The sequence below is a fragment of the Ictalurus punctatus genome, chromosome 3 (genome assembly GCF_001660625.3).
Source record: "Ictalurus punctatus breed USDA103 chromosome 3, Coco_2.0, whole genome shotgun sequence".
NCBI classification, from domain to species: Eukaryota; Metazoa; Chordata; class Actinopteri; order Siluriformes; family Ictaluridae; genus Ictalurus; species Ictalurus punctatus.
In genome coordinates, this window is record NC_030418.2 from 30,358,833 (window position 1) to 30,380,963 (window position 22,131).

Sequence of the window (22,131 nt, forward strand, 5' to 3'; positions counted from 1 at the left end):
TATGAAACCGATTAAATAACCTCTGACGTCGAGTTTTGAGCTCATTAACACTACGTGAAGCAAAATTTCACTGAATATTTCACTTTATTAGACACAGATGATTAATGTTTCTTACAAAACAGAGACTCTGGTTAATTCCTTAGTTTAAACAAACACTAAACTGCTCACTATAGAGAGAAATGAGTTTCTGCAGGATTTGGAGCCTGCTTTAATGTGGTCATATTAACAGATTAAAGTCTGCAACAGCGCACCCTGCTGGACCCAAACCGGAACACCCACGGTCATATACAAATAAAACCGAATTGAACTAAAATGTGAAATAAATTTTTAAAAACACTTAAAGTCAGCAATAAATGTTACATTCCTGTTTCTGCTGAAACTTTATTCACAAGTAAATAAAGCTGCACAAACACAGTTTTTGCAGTATAAGTAAGAAACATGTCCATACAACAGCAGAACAGTGAAAGGCACAGTGACTGTCTCACACTTTTCTTCAAATGTTCATATTTTATTTCAACAGAGCATGGAGTGATGATAATGATGACAGAGTAGGGATGATTAGTTGATTCCCGCACATTTCCCCCTGATCTAAAACAATCAGTTAAAATCGAAAGGGTTTGAGATTGATCTGAACTGGACGAAGCTTCCTAAAATCAATAGTAGAGCGGGCATCGCATTAAACACTCTACCAGTTAGACTGTGCATTAAATGTATAGAGCGGATGTATGTTTAGTACCGAGGGCTCCGAGAGGAAGCAGGAACAGTAAAATGGGGGAAAAACACTAAAGACATATAACAAACAAGCTTGGTCTGAAAAGTTACCAGCTGCCAAAACACTGGTAGACCATCCGTGCTGGCTGCTATGTATTTGTAGAAAGGAAACACTTATGAAGTTTGAACTTTCTGATACTGATCCTTCATCATCAGTTGTCACCCCCATCCCCCCCCCACTCCACTCCTTTCTACCTAATTTGGTCTTGTCCAATTCCCAGTCACTAGCCAGCTCTTCTCTATCATAGAACAGCTACAACCCGGGGAAGGTGTAACACTGACACATGACACATCCTTCCTCCAAGCTTCCGTCTGAACTGCTGCGTCACAGGGCAGTGCAACACATTCAGAGGAGGAAAGCGCTATCTGCCCTCTTCTGCATACATGAGCTCACAGATGCCCATGACTGACTGACCAGTGTCCTTTCTATTTGACACCATCCAACTGTGCTCTCTTGGACACCTGGCCACAGAGAGGCCGCGTCAGCCTCTGGATTCCAGCTCACGATCTCCTAACAAGAGATTGAGCCCTTTTCTGGTGCACCTCTTGAGCAATCTAAAACATGTATTGATCGTTTTAGTGACGTAATAAGCAAACTGAAAACTAACTAATCAGTTGGTTAGTCTGTCCAGCTCAGACTGTGTTTTGGCAGAAGGTAGCTGGTCAGTTTTGGATTAAACATCAATACCAGTCACATTCGTCGTCTATTTCTAAACATCATAAATGACCTGTATATAAGAAAACAACAAAAATGGACACCAAAAATAAATATCTGTTTGTAAAACATTGTGTATGCAGATTCCAGGGTGAAGCTGTTTTTTTTTTGTACCAAAACATATAAGAGGGTCCCAATCCAGAACTGAGTCACTGTTACAGTCTATTACAATTTAATAAAGTCAGAAACATCTTCACATCTATACAACAGTGTGTGTGTGTGTGTATATATATATATTATATATATATATATATATATATATATATATATATATATATATATATATATATATATTTCTTGAACATCAAAATATATAAATATTATTATATACAAAACATACAGTAAAAAACAAACCTGTACCAAATACGCTTATGAGGACCGTTCTCTTACAAAAGTGTTTGTGTACGAGCTCAAGCTATAAGTCTGTATTTTTAACGAGTCTATATTAGTGTTTTAAACTATCAAATCACTGTGCTTGCATGGGGAGAGTTAACCACTGAAACAAAAAGGCACTAGATGAGTAGAACGTTGTGCTAACAGTGATCCAGATTAACTTTATTGTGAGACGGAACAGTTTTGAACAGTTGAGCGATTTTGTCAGAAGGTAGCAGGAGCTACCCAAGTTGCCTGCAAAAACACCCCCCCAAAACCACATGTGCACTCAATCTTGGCTAAAACATCTGAATCCTGGTGGAAGTTGGGGATTTTTTTTTAAATGAAAAATGATCTTTTTCATTTCACTGTCGTGTTTGCATACATCAAGCACTTCCGGCTGCGACTAGTGGATAACAAAGTGACAGCTGCGGAAATGTGAGAATATAAAATGTTTTTAAAAAAACCCCAAAAAAAACAAAAACAGCTGCCTGCACCTTTAAGATGATCAAACGTTTAGCAGCTGCCCCTGGATAAGTGCAACATCACGCTGTTTGTACCTATTCGCTCAGCAAGAAATGCTCAGTGTGAATAAAACATCACGGAGGGGTCTACGTGAATTTAACAGCTGTGATGCAGATACAGGAGCATCTACGTTTTTGTTTGGTTTACTAGTATCCTAGTACAGTGTTATAGTTGGGCTCTTTAAAAAACAAAATCTTATTATTGAAGGAATGCTGTAACAGGTTTGTACAGAGTAGTGCTACTGACATAACTCATTTATAAAAAAAATAACTCAAGGTCACGGCCACTAGCGCGTCCAATATGTCTGGACAATCGAAGCTTCGAAATGACAGAGAAGCACTTTAAGCCATGGAAGCAAGAGCTACCGAGAATCAGCGTGACAAAGTGCAAGTGTACTTGACCCATCAAACATGCTTGCAAGTCAAAAAACTACCTTCTATTCACAGTTATAAAATATACACACTTTACAATATTCAGAGGTAAAACTAGACAACCGTTGATACGGCAAACGACGGGCCACGTGCCGTTACTGGTCTTGTTCTCTTTTAGAAACACTGATTAGGGCGCACATACTGGAAACTAAAGCGCTGCTTTTCTTCAGGGAAGCAGATCTGCTGTACACTGGAATATTCCTAATACGGTATTGTTCACACAAATTGCTTCAATGTCTCTCATCAGAACTACGAAGTTATGAACCGGGTCCTCGTCTAAACGTCAGTCTTTTCTTTCTGTTCCCATAACACCCTTGAATTGTTGAACTCTGGGATCCTCCTCCCACCTGGTCCACCGATTTGTTCAAACACCCCCATCTCCTCCTCCTCCCTCTCTCCCTTTCAGTCTGTCCTTTAGTCACTCATGCCCAGCGGCCGCTGGACACAAAGCTGCGGCTGAAGGAGAAGCTCACGTCTGAGCTCTTGTGTTTACCCCACGCGCCGAACGGCACCACGATGACCGTGCTGTTGTCCTCTGCACCGTACTGCAAGGCCTGAAAGAGAGAGAGAGAGAGAGAGAGAGAGAGAGAGAGAGAGAGAGAGAGAGAGAGAGAGAGAGAGAGCGCGCCATGGTGTTGATACAACATTAGATATCTGGTGTTTCCAGTAACAGTTAGTCTGAGAAAGCTGTGTGACTAAAACATAATACAAACATTGAAAAAGCTTTTTAGTGTCTCAAATGTCCGAAAAATTCAGACACCATAGAAAATCTGGCTTCAGCAGAAATATCTGATAAGGTATGAATAAGAAAGAAAATATTACTTTGAATTTATTTGTAAACAATTAATGGAAAAACTAGTATTAACTTATAGTGCCGTTAGGGGTTGCATAGGCAAGTTGATTAACACACTCATTACTCATTGCTGTAGGGATATCAACTCAGCAGCTAGTATACTACGACGACTCTGACCAATCTCGCCCGCTCCCGAAGGAATTCCTCCCACTCCCGAAGGAATTTCGCCCACTCCTGAAGGAACTCCGACCGATCCCGCCCGCTCCCGAAGGAACGCCGACCTCCTCCAAAGGAACTCCGACCGGTCCCGACCGCTCCCGCCCGCTCCCGAAGGAATCCTGCCCACTCCCGAAGGAACTCTGACCGCTCCCGCCTGCTCCAGGAGGAACTCCGACCGATCCCGCCCCTTCCCGAAGGAATCCCGCCCACTCCCGAAGGAACTCTGACCGCTCCCGCCTGCTCCAGAAGGAACTCCGACCGATCCCGCCCACTCCCGAAGGAACTCCGACCTATCCCGAAGGAAGTCCAACCGATCCTGCCTGCTCCAGAAGGAATTCTAACCAATTCTACCCACCCGAGGAAGAATACTGACCAAACCCACTAGCTCTAGATGGAATACTGACCAAAACACCCCATTTAGTAAGGAATTCTGACCAATCCCGCCTGCTCACAGTTATTGTCGCCACCAGTAACATTTTGTAATGAACTTAATCAATTAAACCCCAGTTTTCATGACCAAGATAAAGCACTTACTATGGATGAACGCATGATTAAATCTTCCATTTACAACAGATATGGTAAATGTGACCCTAAAATGGTAAATGCATCTTACTCTGTTTAGTAACCGATCAGATGTGACATCTGTGAAGGTTTTTCTAGGTTTTTCATGGCAGCTACAGTCACATACCAAATCTGGCTCAAGTGAGAAGTAATGCATTAGATGAACAGACAGTGCTGTGAACACTGATTCCTCTCTCTGTCCTCAGGCCCGTACCTGTTCAGAGAGACGCTGTGCTGCCTCTTTTGGGTCGTGGCACTGGTTGATGACGTCACAGATCTCCTGGCTGTTCATGATGAAGTTGATGCCGTCTGTGGTGAGTGCGAGGAAGGCGTCGTGTACGTGATGTAACTGCACAGAGCAGTACAGTCGCTCAGTTAAACACGCACTTCAGCTGATGCATTTCATCATTAAACGATTTCTGCAGTAAATTTCACTCACTGAAATCCGCTTGGTCTCTGGTTCCGCGACGACGCCGGCGTTTTTCAGGTCAAAGTCTCCGATGCTCCGCGTCATGGCCAGTCGCCCGTTTACATGAGGTTGGCCCAGACTGTTCCACGTCACGAAACCTCCACTCTTACGGATCCTACCACACATGGGCAATCAATCAAAAAAATTACTATAATAATCATAAAAAGCATTGAAAGGCTTCTTCATCAGGAGATGTTGTGCTATTACAAAATGCAAATCAGGACAAGTAGTAAAATATTTAAACAGAATATTATTGTATTTTCAAGTACAAGATGCACCCTCGTAAATTGCATCTGCTTAGTCAAGTAAAAACAATTAAACACGTTTTTTCAGCAGCTAAGACGCAATAGTCTATAGGATAGTAACAGTGTAGCCTAATTGAAATTAGGTGACTCCTGAGATATGCAAGAGTCCTGGGATGAGCACAGGATAGTCTCATGGTTGCAGCAGTAGTTCATAGGTACATACAGTATCCAATTGATCTTATTCACTGACGCAAATGTGAGACTTGGGTATAAACTGTTTTAGCTCCACCTACCAAATAAATTATTCATATAGTCATATAGTGTGTTTGAAACAAATACAAGTGCATGTATGAATAGGAGGTTCAAATATGGATATTTGCAACACTAAACATATACAGGAATTGTGCTACACCCCTAATATACACAGAGTGATAGGGTAGATTAGGAAAAACTGTCATGTTTGATATTAGGTTAAATTGCTTTGTACTATAGGTCTACGTGTCACTGTTTAATGTTAGGCTATTTACAGGTTTTACAGATCTTAGACACAAGTTGTAAGTGGGGAAATGGTGGATCTGTTTATAAGAGTGCAGCACTGTATATACTATTAAAAGGTGAATAAAAATTGCCTTTATAATGGAATGAACTATCGCATGTGGCATCGGTGGCCATCCCTCACCTCTCTTTCTCATCCTTCCTCTCAGGTGTGTGGTCCACGGTGAGTTTAAGTGCTTTGCCCTTCCGGCAGAGCATGGCACGACTGTCTCCCACGCTGGCCACCACCAGTTCGATGCCGTCCCGCAGCAGCGCCACCGTAGCCGTAGTGCCTGCGCATAGCACAGAGGCTGTAACGCACCAAAGAGAGAGCCCAAGAGTTAAACCCGAGACGGTGGGACACACAATAACGTTGCACTGAACACGGCATGATGTAAAAAACCATGCACTCACTGAGTGTTACTGCAGTGTAGAGACATACAAACACACATCAACAACACTGTTGTATTTACACACACTGTTGTATTCACACAGGTCGCAACTCTCTGTCACACACAGCTTTGATGAACTCCATAGAAAAATACTAGGAGAGAGGAAATGTTCAGGGATACTTCCAAAAGAGAGGATGGGGGGGGAAAAAAAAAAAAACATTACACATGCAGGATAAAACAGTATTTTTGGCAGAGCAAATGAATGAGAGAAAGAAAAGAACATGAAATCAAGTATAGCATGCCAAACTGCAGAGGAACGAGGGTTTGAGAGGACGAATGAGAGTTTCTTACTCGATCAATAAACGTGTGCAGCTGTAGTAGAAAATGATCTATTTAAACTTCCTGTTCTTTACCCAACACAATAAGTGACCTTGTAAGCGTGATGGGAAAAAAAGCAATGAGTAGTGAAACAAGTTCAACATAATACGGCATAAATTATGTAAGGTGAGCTATTAGCTGACGAAGTCTTATAGTCTAATGCACTTTCAAGGGCAGTGGGGTTTGTTTTAATAGAAACATTTGCACTTTCTGAGGTTTCGGTAGGGAACTGGCTATGTGCTGGTTTTTATGCACTTGTTAGCAATGGGTGTGGCTGAAATACCTGATCTCAATAGTTAGGAGGGGTGTCCATACATATGGGTGTGTACGTACGTATTAGAAAGTATTAGAACAGCGGGCCAATTCTTTTGTTTTTGTTCTACACCGAAAACATTTGGGTTTGAGATCATAAGATGAATATGAGACGATCACTCTCATTTCCTGAGCATCCAATTTTAAGCTGGGCAAAATAATAGGAACAGATTGCTATAACTCCAGCAAGCTGGTGACTCACTGACATCACCAAACTGTTACATATTTCTTCAGTTGTTGCGTGTTTCGGGAATTTTCTCCCCTCAGTCTTCTCTTCAGGAGGTGAAATGCTGCTCAACTGGGTCACGGTCTGGTGACTGACTTTGTCCAATCTAAAACCTTACATTTCTTCCCCCTGCATGATAAAGTTCCTCCCAATTAGACTGGGTGAATTTCTCTGTAAATTGTCAGACACATTATTTCTGTAAACCTCTGAATTCATTCTGCTGCTACCATCATGAGGTACATCATCAATAAAGACTAGTGAGGCTGTTCCAGAAGCAGCCATGCAAGCCCAAGCCATGACACTACCTCCACCATGTTTCACAGATGAGCTTGTATATTTTGGATCATGAGCAGATTCTTTCCTTTGCCACAGTTTGGTCTTTCCATCACTTTCACAGAGGTTAATCTCTGTTCCTAAACGTGTAAGTCATCTCTCTATTTCTTTGCAAATTCCAGTCTGGCTTTCTGATTCTTACTTCTGATGAGTGGTTTGCATCTTGTGGTATGGCCTCAATATTTCTGCTCTTGAAGTCTTAGTCAAATGGTGGATTGTGATACATTCACGCCTGTGGAGGTTGTTGGTGATGACACTGTTGTTTTGGGGTTTTTCTTCACAGTTGGTGTTTGTCATCAGCTGCTGTTGTTTTCCTTGGCCGACCTGCTAGATGACTAATTGTTAGTACACCAGTGGTTTCTTTCTTTTTCAGGACATTCCAAATTGTTAGTATTGGTTATGCTCGGGAGTCCGGCTGAGCATGTGAGTGAGAAGGCATGCGTGGAGTGAGCTCCCGAGCATTTTCTCTCTTAATTGTGCTTTTCAGGCAACCTGAATATTTCTAAGACATTTGGTGCGTTCATTTTCAATTACTCGGTCTACAATTATAACCAGAAAGGACTTATGGCTTCTGAAAGACTACGGAAATCTAAATCTTCACCTAGCATGACGAGTCATGGCGACAAGCTACCGCTGGACTTGGAAAATCTCCGCACCACTTTAATCATCTACCAACACAGTACAGGTGAAAGCAGCTATTGATTCAGCTCTGGCCCCGGTTTGAGAATTTTAAATCGGGCATTAAATCACAAGGACGGTGTATTGACGAGCTTGACCAGCACCTGAATAATTACAGTGGCCGCATTGTAGCACTGAAACAGACGGTGCTAAAGCTAACTTCGGCTAACAAACAACTCACCGATAAAATGGAGGACCTGGAGTCCCGCTCTCGGCTCTGCAATCTCCGGGTCGTCGGTATTCCGGAACGAGAAGGAGGGAGCAATCCGGTAACGTTTATGTCAAAATTTTTCTGGGATGTCATCGGCTCGGAAATCTTTCCGACCGCTCCATTGCTGGATAGAGCGCACCGTATTGGCCCCACGCCCTCAGAGGAGCGAGAGAATCAAAGGCCCAAAGTGATGATTGTGCGGTTTCACTACTTTCACGACAGAGAAAAAGTTGTTCGATGTGGGAATTGGAATCGACTTTTCCATCAGGGCCCTAAGGTCTTCATCTTTCCTGACTTCAACTCTAGTGTCGCTAAGAGGAGGGCGGCCTTCACTGCGGTGACAAACATCTTGCATGAGAGAAATGTGTGGTTTTCTCTCAGATACCCTGCTCGCCTTTGGATAGACCTTGGTGATGAGCGGCTGCAATTCGACTGTCCCCAAAAAGCGCAACTATGGTTTAATGAACGGTATCCTCCATCTTAATCTGCCTACATGACAGTTAACCAATTTATTAATACCTGTAATGTGACTGTAAAACTACACAGGTATAGGCAACTATATCAGTTTCCATGTGAATCTATAGGTTGTCTGAGATACATGGTCATTGTGGCACCTTTTATGCTCGGGAGTGACTTCACACAACAAGAATAGGTATGGTTTACAAGTATCAGATGTTCCAGTGTTGTAGGGTTCTGCCTACATTGTTTGGGAATGGAGAGAAGTTAACTGATGTTCAGAGTGGAGAGGGTGGGGTGGGAGGCGGGGAGGGATGCTGTCCCCCCCCTTTCCTATTGATATCAACCTCTCTGTACTCCATTCTGTATTAATCTAAATTGATGGAAAATACCCGAAGCTCGATCAGATTCCTAAGTTGGAATGTGAAAGGTCTGAATGGTCCCATTAAAAGATCCAAGATTTTGACACATTTAAAACTACAGTATTGGTTATGCCCAACGGTCTTACTCGCATTGATTTTCCTTCTTTTCTCGGCTTCAGAATCACTTGCTTTTCTCCCATAGACAGCTCTCTGGACTTCATGTCGGTTTATCCTTTTTAAACAAATGCAGTCATCACAGGAGAAACCCAGGGCTCAAACCAATAGTAGACAATAGTAAACAGTAGTAAACAATCAATCGAACAGCACACACTTGGACAACAAGAAACACCAGTCAGTCACATTTCCTGATATTTCTGATGACTTAAAAAAAATGGATGGGTTCAAACAAAAAGGTGCCATGTTCTACATGTAAATATTAGGAAATGAAAGCTGATCCGATCTATTGACTCATGTTCACCTTTTAATTTCAAACCCAACAATGAGATCCCATACAGGCTTTATAAGCTCTTTGTGTCCCATGTCTTCAGCACTCAGATGAAACCAAGATGTTTAGAAAATCGTACAGAAACAGCTGACCTTTATTTGGGATTAATCAGAATCACTTCATTGATGACAGGTGTATGATAATTACTTCTGATTTTGAACATGTGTTTGAATGTCATTGGTTAATTCGGAGCACAGTCACATGCCCCATTATAAACGGGTGTGCACACTTGTGCAACCAGGTTATTTAAATTTTTTCTTTTTTCCTGCCTAAACCGTTTCTATTTGCTTTTCATTTGAGTTTCGATGGTTTCTATTTTGTATCCAAAGTGGGGAAAAAAAAGGTCTGACATGATTTCAGATGTTTTCTCACAAAAAAGAGGGGTGTGTAGACTTTTTATATCTATTGTATAGCGTAAATGTATCTAATAAACTAACAAGTAAGTGCAGTTTCTTTCTTCAGTATCCATTGTGTGTTGACAAACACAACAAACCCTTAACACATCTTTAGTCAGCACTTTAGTCGTTTTTGTGTTTTCCAGTTATGTGTGGACAAAAAGGAAGTAGCTAGGAGAGACTTGGAGGAAGAGAGAGATTCAGAAAGAAAGGGAGAGAAAGTTGAGGAACCTTCCAGAAGCCCACGCAAGGACCCGCTGGACCAATCTAGCTCCTCGCCTTCCAAAAAGGTAGCGCGGAGCTGCCGCTCTTATGGGTTCTTAGCTGGTTCCGAAGCTGTCATAACACGCACACACACACAAAGGGCAAGGTTGTACATTGCAGGCACCAAGGCCATGATCGGGCCACACAGTACACTATTCTACACTATATATACACTATTCTAAACATAGCGTTCACAGCATTTGTGAGAAAGGACAACAGTGTGAACCCAAACAGCAAAAGCAGAAGCTTTGCCTATGCATCACTGAGCAGGCTTTTTTATTTCTTTTCAGGATGTACCAATTCAACTACTGTTTAACTATAAAACTAGTGCATTCATTCATTAAACCCTTCTGGTGGGAATTACTCCAAGTGAGACTGGTTGAAAATTGCCACTGAATTGGTCAGTGAAGAAATCGGAGTTGAACACATGACGGCGTTCAGGTGTTTTTTATAAGTCTTATACCACAGCGCTGTTGAATTCTCGAATCTGACTTGTCAGAAGGTTTATTAACGGTATTGTAGTTCTGGCTGATATACAAAGGTTTATTTAGATTTTATGGAAGGAGTCTCCAGTGTCAGTGGTAAAGCTGTTCCCTTATGTTTTTCTTAAGCTGTCATATACAGGAGAGTCCTCAGTATGGAGGGCTTTATAGTTTCTCTGTAACAATGAATAAGCTGAAAATTTTTCAATTTCAAGACTGGGGGTTGGGGGGAGGGTATGGAGAGGACCAACAGAAGGTGTAAACTGTTTACAGCTGCCATATCACAAGTGATAACAGGTAATAACTTGTTGATGTTCCACATAATTAAATGACTATACTAACTATGAACAGATTATGTCTGTGTATATACACACACACACACACACACACACACACACACACACACACACACACACACACACACACACACAGTGCCCACGTTTGTATTCATTAAAGATCATCACAATTTGCTGTGGTATAAGAGAAATAAAAGACTTCCAAACAACACATGCTGTTATGGGAAAATATTTCCCATAACTTTAATATTTATTACTCATTTTAATAATAATAATAATAATAATAATAATAATAATAATAATAATAATAATAAATACTTAACTTGAATATGACATTATTATCATCCTGTTTTAATATGCAAATTTGGATTTCTTGATTAGGGTAAAAGTATAGGTGGCTTTTTGTTGTTGTTGTCTAATCAGAATTTTAAAAATGCCATGTTAAACTCAATCTAAAAATACTTTGTTGGAGATTTTTAGGCAAGTCACATACAAATAGACACTAGATGCATTGACATATACAGTACACACTACATTATTAGGGTCACGAAATTTCTTCGGCCATCGCGTCAGGGAATCTACAGCCAGGTCCATAAATATATGGACACTTACAAGGTGTTATTTCAGCTGTCTACCATATACAGAAGTTGCAATTCAATGATTGTTTATCGATTAAAGACTTTCAGCTTTAATTTGAGGGTATTTACATCCGAACTGGGTGAACGGTGTAGGAGTTACTGCACTTTACGTTGTCCTCCATTTTATGGGACCAAAAGTAATTAGATAAACTCACAACCAGAAATTAAATTGTTATTTTAAATACTTGTTACAAATCCTTTGCAGTCAATCCCTGCCTGAAGTCTGGAACCCATAGACATCACCAGACACTGGGTTTCTGCCCGAGTGATGTTCTTTCAGGCCTTTACTGTTTATCTCGGGGCATTTGTGAATTGCATGCTCAACTGGGTTCAGGTCTTGGCCATTGCTGGAAATGTCACTTTTTTGTCTTAAATATGTCTCGGGTTGCCTTCAAACTATGCTTCGGGTCATCGTATTGCACTGTGAAGCGCCGTCCAATGAGTTTTGAAGCATTTAACTAAATCTGAGCAGATAATATAGTCCTATACATGGTAGAGTTTGCTCTGCTGCTTTTGTCAGCAGTCACAGCATCAATACACACAAGAGAACCAATTCCTTCGGCAGCCGTACACACCCACGCCATAAGATGAGGTGGTATGCTTTGGATCATGAGCAGTTCCTTCCCTTCTCCATACACTTCTCTTCCCATCATTCTGGGACAAGTTGAACTTTATCTGATCTGTTCATAGGGCGTTGTTCCAGAACTGTATATTGTATGTTGTTTTGTTTTCTAATCTGGTCTTCCTTTTTTTGAGGCTTGTTTAGAGCTTGTCTTAAACCATCAATATTTACTCAGGTGAACTCTTCTTTTGATTGTTGGCTTTGACACAGATATGCCTACTTCCTGGAGGGTGTTCTTGATATAGCCAACTGTTATGAAGGGGGTTTTGTTCAAACGGGAAAGAATTCTTCTCTCATTCACCACAACTGTTTTCTGTGGTCATCCGGGCCTTTTGGTGTTCCCGAGCTCACTAGTGCATTCTTTCTTTTAAAGAATGTACAAGATTGGCAACACCTAATGATGTTTTTGCTGTCTCCCTGATGTTTTCTGCTTACTTGTAGGTGAGAAGCCAACTGTCCAAGCAATAGTTCTTAAAAAAAAATAAATAAAAAAAAAATTATATATATATTATATATATTATATTATATATATATATATATATATTATATATATATTATATATATATATATATATATATATATATATATTTATATATATTTATATATATATATATATATAAAGCATGGTAATTTCTATAGTGTTCACCTGATTTGGATGTACATACCCCCAAATTAAAGCTGAAAGTCTGCAATTTTCTTCATTGTTTAATTTTAACTTCTATATACTGTGGTAGACAGCTAAAATAAAAAATAACTTAATCTGTGTCCAAACATTTATGAAAGTGACTGTAAATGTAATAAATGAACTCCTACGGCATAACGAGGTGCATCTATATAGCACTGTATTAAGCAGGAGACCTAAACTGGTTAACTACAGTATCCACACTAATCTCTCAACCTGAAATCCCACTCCAGCAGATTAAACAGCAGTGAGGTTACCTACCATCTGCACTGAAGTTAAGGTGCTTCGCTAATGCTTCGTCCACGTTTAGAAACGCGTTTGTCAGGACGACTTCTAGGTTGTCCTCTTTTGCCACGAGCTCTCTGTAAACAAGTGAATTAAACACAGTGCTATGAGTCTACATCAACACAGTGCTTCAGGTCATACACACACACATATACATACACACATACATACACACATACATACATACATACATACATACACACACACACACACACACACACACACACACACACACACACACACACACACATATATATATATATATATATATATATATATATATATATATACAGTGAGGGAAAAAAGTATTTGATCCCCTGCTGATTTTATCCGTTTGCCCACTGACAAAGAAATGATCCGTCTATAATTTTAATGGTAGATTTATTTGAACAGTGAGAGACAGAATAACAACAAAAAAATCCAGAAAAACGCACGTCAAAAATGTTATAAATTGATTTGCATTTTAATGAGGGAAATAAGTATTTGACCCCTCTGCAAAACATGACTTAGTACTTGGTTTATAAACCCTTGTTGACAATCACAGAGGTCAGACGTTTCTTGTAGTTGGCCACCAGGTTTGCACACATCTCAGGAGGGATTTTGTCCCACTCCTCTTTGCAGATCATCTCCAAGTCATTAAGGTTTCGAGGCTGACGTTTGGCAACTCGAACCTTCAGCTCCCAGCACAGATTTTCTATGGGATTTAGGTCTGGAGACTGCCTAGGTCACTCCAGGACCTTAATGTGCTTCTTCTTGAGCCACTCCTTTGTTGCCTTGGCCGTGTGTTTTGGGTCATTGTCATGCTGGAATGCCCATCCATGACCCATTTTCAATGCCCTGTCTGAGGGAAGGAGGTTTTCACCCAAGATTTGACGGTACATGGCCCCGTCCATCGTCCCTTTGATGCGGTGAAGTTGTCCTGTCCCCTTAGCAGAAAAACACCCCCAAAGCATAATGTTTCCACCTCCATGTTTGACAGTGGGGATGGTGTTCCAGGGGTCATAGGCAACATTCCTCCTCCTCCAAACACGGTGAGTTGAGTTGATGCCAAAGAGCTCCATTTTGGTCTCATCTGACCTCAACACTTTCACCCAGTTGTCCTCTGAATCATTCAGATGTTCATTGACAAACTTCAGACGGGCATGTATATGTGCTTTCTTGAGCAGCAGACCTTGCGCGTGCTGCAGGATTTCAGTCCTTCACGGCGTAGTGTGTTACCAATTGTTTTCTTGGTGACTATGGTCCCAGCTGCCTTGAGATCATTGACAACATCCTCCCGTGTAGTTCTGGGCTGATTCCTCACTGTTCTCATGATCAATGCAACTCCACGAGGTGAGATCTTGCATGGAGCCCCAGGCCGAGGGAGATTGACAGTTCTTTTGTGCTTCTTCCATTTGCGAATAATCGCACCAACTGTTGTCCCCTTCTCACCAAGCTGCTTGGCAATGGTCTTGTAGCCCATTCCAGACTTGTGTAGGTCTACAGTCTTGTCCCTGACATCCTTGGGGAGCTCTTTGGTCTTGGCCATGGTGGAGAGTTTGGAATCTGATTGATTGATTGCTTCAGTGGACAGGTGTCTTTTATACAGGTAACAAACTGATATTAGGAGCACTCCCTTTAAGAGTGTGCTCCTAATCTCAGCTCGTAACCTGTATAAAAGACACCTGGGAGCCAGAAATCTTTCTGACTGAGAGGGGGTCAAATACTTTTTTCCCTCATTAAAATGCAAATTAATTTATAAAATTTTTGACATGCGTTTTTCTGGATTTTTTTGTTGTTATTCTGTCTCTCAGTGTTCAAATACAACTACCATTAAGACTGATCATTTCTTTGTCAGTGGGCAAACGTACAAAATCAGAAGGGGATCAAATACTTTTTTCCCTCACTGTGTATATATATATATATATATATATATATATATATATATATATATATATATATATATATATATATATATATATATATATACATGAATATATGAATATATATATATATATATATATATATATATATATATATATATATATATATATATATATATGAATATATATAAAAACAATGACTGATCTACTGGAAAGAGGTTATTCAGGTCTGTATTAGAGCTGTAACAACTAATCGATAAAATCGATAATAATCGATTATGAAAATCGCTGTCAACGAATCTCATTATCGATTAGTCGGTCTGCCCAAGGCATGGGGTACATTTACTCAGTAAGTCACTTCTGTTCCGAAAACACACATTGGAGAGTAAATACCAAAGTAGTGTCCCAAATGACGTACTGTACACTTACACTATGCAGTCTACCATCTAGTGTACATATCATCTCAAAGGTAAAATCATCTCAAAAACTAGCGTTTATTTTACTAACCGGAAGTATAAGCCGCTTTCCAATCGACGGCACGTGACAATGTGACGACGCTAGCTTTAGCAGACATACAGAGTCAACGACAGTGACTTTCTTCAGTTTACTGTTTCTGTCAGTGTTACCTTTTACTCCCAACATGACCTCAGTCACCATCAGACTGAGGCGTAATAGTCAAATGACTGAGGAAGTGAGCATTCTATAATAAACACCGCGAAGAACAAACTTCATAAAGCGGAGTTTTGTGTGGCACTGAAGCACGACCTGATGTTTGTATTGATTAGTTGTTGCAGCTCTAAAATATTCAATCGCAGGCAGGGAACAGAGTTTTGAGATTTGTGTCTGATACCTCAGTGGGAACACTCACTTAATATACTGCTCCATGTACTTATGGCAAAAGTCAGCAGCCTGAGCGCCACTGTGGCCATCGAACACCGCGAAATAAAGGATGTCATTGGTCATTTGTGACACCTGATAACGGTCCTCGTTCTCTTTGCGCTGGCCGATCTGCGAAGCGTAGCCCACCTTGGACAAGCTGACTTTGGGGATGAGTTTGCCGTAGCGGATGCTGGATGGCAGCAGAATCGGCTCGTCGATGCGATTGTCCCAAATGCCAAACGAGTCCCAGGTAGTGGGGCGTCCACTGCTGTCCGGGTCAAAGCGCGAATTGCTGGCGCGGGTGCCTGACGGGCTGTGCAGCAATCGCACCAGCTTGTCCTGAATAAAACGAACTCTGTTTAGAACCATCCTGCGGCACACGCGCGACCCGCCATGCGAGGCCAGCTGCACGAGAACCGCCATGGACATAGCTCAGGAACAGACTGTGAAATAATGAACGGTCCAAACAAGCTCTTTTAAATACTAGTGATCCAGACACAGCAGCAGGACGTAGCTCACGGTCTCCTGAAATAATCCACGAGCTTCCTGAAAAAGAAAAAAAAAACCTACAGTTTAAAAATATGTAAACAAATTAACTGAGCCAGGCATACCCTCCTGAAAGGGAGGTCTGATGATTTTTAGATTTAAAAAAATGTGCAGTTTTTATTTTTCAGAGACACTTCTAGTAGTCATTGAGGATACACACTGAGGATAAATTCGTCTTTGAAGGACAACTTACATTATTGTTAACTGGAGGAGGTTCAGCTAAAAGGTCAAACTCCAACATGTTTGTCAGTCAACATTAAACAACAAATTAACCCAGACAAGCATACCTTAACCTTTCCTGAGTTAAACACCATAGGACAGAAAAAGCCAAAACAAGCAGTAGAATGAAATTACTGAAGAAGCCTTTATTTGTCACGTAAACATAACACAGTGAAATTCTTTCTTCGCATATCCCAGCTTGTTAGGAAGCTGGGGTCAGAGCACAGGGTCAGCCATGATACGGCCCCCCTGGAGAAGAGGGGGTTAAGGGACTTGCTCAAGGGCTTGAACCCCTGACCTTCTTATCAGTAACCTAGATTTTTGACGTAAATGTTTTCAAAGTGTTTTACACATTGTTAGAAAATATTGTTCTGAATATTTTTCTGAAGGTCATATCACCGATATCTAGTCCTCAGTAAGAACTCCAGACTCTTTAAAGTAACAACTGGCATTCACTTCTTCAATATGCTTATATATAAACGCAAGCCTAAATGAGACTTATGGCATGTTCTTGGCACACAAATGATGCAACCTGTAAACTTCACCGTGCTTCACTTTACTTCACTGAGCTAAAGCCTTAAAAGCCGTCAGCAAGGTGAAAAATATCAGTGACTATGTTTATATGGACAGCAGTAATCTAATTATGGACCTTATTCTGAATAAGACAATATTGTGATTAAGGTGTTTACATGAGTTGCTTTTAGAATACTCCTTTCGTGTTCAGGTTTTACATGTTATAGAACATAGATCGATTAATGGCACACGTCATTACGTCCCCGCGCCACCCCGTCCGACGTTCCCTCCAGAATCTCACGTATCGACATACAGTTGGTCTTCATTATGGTACTGTATACAGTTTTGGGTGTTTTTATTTTTAATTTTTACGGAAGCTTCAAGTGCGGTTAATTATTTGTCATGCTATACGTGCAAATAGATGACTGATTGAAGCCGTGGGCTGCGTCTGAAACCGCGTACTTATCTACTATATAGTAGCTCAGATGCATGTATTTCTCCTACTATATATCAGGTAAGTATGTGGTTTTGGACACAGATATGCTCTCTTGTTTGCCAACAAACAGTTGAGCGCTGCCGTGTGTGTACGTGTCCAGTCGCAAAATGCGGTGAAAACTCTCACACGACGTTGATAGTATGATTAAGGTGTGTACATGGCTGTAACACACATCGATAATGTGACGAAAATAGGAAGACTGCACACATCTTAATTCAATTTGTGTTTACTTCAAGTATGACTTTAGTCGGATTAAGGTCATCAATAATCGCTGTTTACATGCTAGTTTCTTAATCAGAGTATCGTCTTAATCGGTTAATATCGGATTATTGTTGTCCATGTAAACGTACTGACGTTAGTTAGTGTCAAAATGCATTCCTGTCTATTACCTTCTCCTCAGTTCCTTACCACTGGTTCTCATTCCTTTAGTGTCTGGCTACGACTCCACAAACATTTCCCAACCTCTTTCCTCTGGCCCCAAATCATACCACAGCAACCTCCGTTTCTCTGTACAGCCGGCGTGACTACACTGAAAACCCTTTAACCTGCTACTTGTAAACAAGTGACACTGATACCTCTGGTATGTTCCTAACTTTATCTCACATGACCGCTATCAAACACAAAGAACAACAAGGCATTGCTGACCTTTTGGATAAGCCATGCACACTGCCATACTAGTTATTTTATTTATTTATTTTTTGGCCAAGCACACCACCTTTCCGCCTCAGCCCCTCTCTCTTTCAGCTTATAATGACAACGTGATAAAAACAGACCTTTCGAAGAAAGACACGATTAAGGGATTTGAACTTTCGGTCACATACACAAGCTGTGCGCAGAGAAATACAAAGATTTCATCATGAATTTTTATGTTCGTTATTATGGCGTGAGTGTTTTTAAAATGCTCCGTGAAAACCATGCACTGGAACGGATTCCCGTTCATTCCCGTTCAACAGGGAGGAATTCGTACGAGGTTCCGTTTACGTGACTTCTTGACAGAGATTTATCAACATGGTACTCTTCAATTTCTTCTTCATACGCCCTCAGGGCTTCACCGTTATTAAGTGTGAGTACAAAACTCTGGTAAATTTTTTCTCTTCACTCGTTGGCTTTGTAAATCAGTCGAGCACTTCAACACGACGTTACTCTGACGTCCTATTTCAGAAAGAAATATGTCAACACACAAAATCAAAACACAGCTAAAGAGCTCTAAAGCCTTGGAAACATCTTAAAGTATGACTCACTTTTCAGTAACTGCTTTATCACAATCAGGGTCATGGCGGGTCTTAAACCTATCCCAGGAACACTAGGCACACATGTAGACGATCGAGAGAAACCAATCTACCGACTGCCACATTTCTGAAAGGTGAGAGGAAACCTGGACGAGTCCCACATGGGCACGCATGAACATGCACAGAAACTCCACACAGACACTGTCCAGGACCAAACCTGGGACTTTGGAGCTGAAGACAGCATGTCATCGAGTACCATGAGATTATAAATATATATATATATATATATATATATATATATATATATATATATATATATATATATATATATATATATATATATATATATATATATATATATATATAAGGGATGTCACAATACCAAAAATCTAGTAGTCGGTACCGATACCACCAAAAGTACACAGTACTCAATACCACGGTGTGGTTTAAAAAAAAAATTTTTTATTAAACACTTCTGGAGGACATCCTCCTCTGGCTAATACTGGCAAAAGAGAGAGAGAGAGAGGGATATTTTAGTTATCAAATACTGTCTGACAATGACTAATAAAACAGTGCTACGTACTAATAAGTGCTAAGGTGCACTCCTAAACACGCGCACACACACTCAAAGACACCCCCCCCTTATACTCTGAATACAAGCATTAGTTTAACATTAGTGACATTAGGTTACATGTTGCTGACAGGACACGGGCTGAATGGCGATGCATGGTGGACCATTAGGAGGTAGTTTATAACACTGCAATGCATTCGCGTCGTTAACAAATAACAGGCTATAGCTAACAATACATGGAGCATAACGTTAGCTGGTTTCATGGCCACAATGCCAGCTGCCTCAAACAAATATAATATGGGACCGTCTTTCAGAGACTTCGCCAAATTCCAGGTGTTTCCTCGTTTTGTTTGAAATGAACGATAGCATCGGTTACACACCAGAAACCGACGCTACCTTTCCTCTCAACGAGCTTTCCTCTCTCTGCCTCTTAATGAGTCAGGGCGGAGCTAAACGTCTGTAGTTTTTCCCGTGTGCTTGTTGGTGTTTTTCTTCTTCTTTACCACTTGTGGACTGACTAAAACACTTGCGCGTATTTGCTGCTCCCTTCAGTTCCGGAAGACTTGCAACCGCGGTACCTTCATTAATAACGGTACCTATGCTACTGCAGAAAAACAAGTACCATCACGTTTTAAGAATGTTGGTACTGACTTGGTACCGAAGTATCAGTTTTCGTGACACCCCTAAAATAAATAAATTATATATATATATATATATATATATATATATATATATATATATATATATATATATATATATATATATATATAAATAAATCATTGGCATGGACATTTGTGCACCATAAAAGGAAACTGCATATGTATATGCTCATTGCACTTCTAGGTAAATTGCCCTTTTATTTTTCTAATCTCTTCACTTTTTATACAAATGGTCACTGTACTAGATTGCAATCACACATTCGGTTAAAAGTCCCAAAGGTATTCTCATAATTCTCAGAATCTGGCAAACATGCTTTTTCTTTTTATGCTCCCTAGGCCTGGAACGATCCGCAAAATATAGCTAACCTAGAGATACTACCCCCTCAGAGTACTTTTAAACTGCTTTTAAAGGAGTGTTAAAGGAGTCTTGTAAGTGCTTTTCTTGATTTGACTCTTATGAATTGTTTTCTATTGGTGGGTACTGTTTTGTGTGATTATCTCGGTGTGAAACTTTACATGCCTCCGTCTTGACCAGGTCTGCCTGGAAAAAGAGATTGTGATATCTCAATCGGATCTTCCAAGTTAAATAAAGGATAGATAAATAAATAAATAAATGCCCAAAAGTTCATGGACACCTGACCGTAACACTCACACGTGCTTATTAAACATCCCATTCCAGATCTAAACGTCATCATAACCTCCACACCTCTGTGAAGACTTTCAGCTAGATCTATGGAGGATGGCTGTGGGGATTCACGTTCATTCATTCATTCATTCATTCAAGAGCATTACTGAGGTCAGGTACTGGGGTGTACTGCATGACATCCCAAATGAGTTCAGTGGGGTTGAGGTCAGGGTTGTGTGAAGGACACTCGAGATCTTCTACTCCAACCCTGGCAAACCATGTCTTCATGGGGCTCGCTTTGTGCACAGCGGTATGGGAACAGGTTTGGACCTCTTTGTACCACTGAAGGGAAATATATATATATATATATATATATATATATATATATATATATATATATATATATATATATATATACATATACACACACACAACATAGAGATGTTCGGTCCCAACCTTGTGGCACTCTGAAAGAACCTATACACAGTATATGTAATTGAGTGTGATGGTGAGGTGTCCACAAACTTTTGGCCATGTAGAGAGACATTTCTTTCATGTGTCAACTGGAAAAACTTTGCGTGGCTGACGCAAACTCGCAGTACAGTGAGAGAGGTGTGTGTGTGTGTGTGTGTGTGTGTGTGTGTATGTGTGTGTATGTACAGTACACCGCCTCTTCTCTCTATAGGAGGCCAGGAGCTGCCCCGCCTTCTTATATCCAACCCCTTCATTCACCTCTAACCACAACACCATTATTATTATTATTATCATTATTATTATTAGTAGTAGTAGTAGTAGTATTCACACAACCAATGCTAAATATTCCTGATAAAACATGATAAAATGTTAAACAAATTAAAAAGAGAGCGTCTTTATATCTGAAGGAGACACAATAACAAACCGCATGACGCAACACTCCGGCTACAGCTAAGCTATTAGCAAACTCGTTTATTATTATTTTTCCCATACACCACAACCACTGTTTCTGTTCTAACGCGTGTTTATTAACGTACCAGATACTTAAGTACAATTTAAAAGAGCAGAAATATCCCAGTATTTATATTCAGCAGCTAATAAAACTGTAATAATCTCCTGCTACACTAATGGCTGAGCTCTTTCGCCTGATACTAATAAACACCGAACATGTTTTTTTTTTTTTTTAAATACCACAACAGATATCAGCTTTAACGCTACACACACGGTTTTCCTAAAATCACATCCTTCCTGTTAAATCCCGAATCGAATAAAGAACAAATAAACTCACCTTCACGCTCAATCCGGAGCACCCAATTTTAATCGGGGTTATGTACAAACTCAAATGGCGAGAAGAGCTCGAGCTACTGTATGCGCCAACAATTAGCCACACCCACAGAGGCGGGACAA

At 40.5% G+C, this 22,131-nt stretch overlaps 1 protein-coding gene across 2 annotated transcripts; it reads right to left on the reverse strand.

The window, feature by feature from the left end:
- Nucleotides 1-65: 65 nt before the first annotated feature.
- LOC108262962 (protein phosphatase, Mg2+/Mn2+ dependent 1Kb) lies at nucleotides 66-22,127 on the reverse strand. Of its 2 annotated transcripts, none has more exons than XM_017463320.3 (7): nucleotides 22,013-22,127; nucleotides 15,883-16,439; nucleotides 13,129-13,229; nucleotides 5,781-5,946; nucleotides 4,827-4,971; nucleotides 4,602-4,736; nucleotides 66-3,368 (listed from the first exon to the last, which is right to left on the reverse strand). In XM_017463320.3, exons 2-7 carry the CDS (start codon nucleotides 16,320-16,322, stop codon nucleotides 3,237-3,239), a joined length of 1,119 nt encoding a protein of 372 aa, XP_017318809.1. In that variant the 5' UTR covers nucleotides 16,323-16,439; nucleotides 22,013-22,127; the 3' UTR covers nucleotides 66-3,236. The 2 variants fall into 2 exon arrangements, with proteins under 2 accessions (XP_017318809.1, XP_017318810.1); XM_017463321.3 differs by lacking the exon at nucleotides 22,013-22,127 and adding an exon at nucleotides 18,057-18,196.
- Nucleotides 22,128-22,131: the final 4 nt, after the last annotated feature.

Excerpts from the sequence above, each read along its gene's own strand:
- LOC108262962 (XM_017463320.3), bottom strand. The coding sequence starts at position 16,322 with ATGTCCATGGCGGTTCTCGTGCAGCTGGCCTCGCATGGCGGGTCGCGC. Across the intron at positions 13,230-15,882 it reads TACATGGAGCAGTATATTAA|AGAGCTCGTGGCAAAAGAGG; the intron begins GTGAGTGTTCCC and ends ACTTGTTTACAG. Across the intron at positions 5,947-13,128 it reads CCTTAACTTCAGTGCAGATG|CCTCTGTGCTATGCGCAGGC; the intron begins GTAGGTAACCTC and ends GGTGCGTTACAG.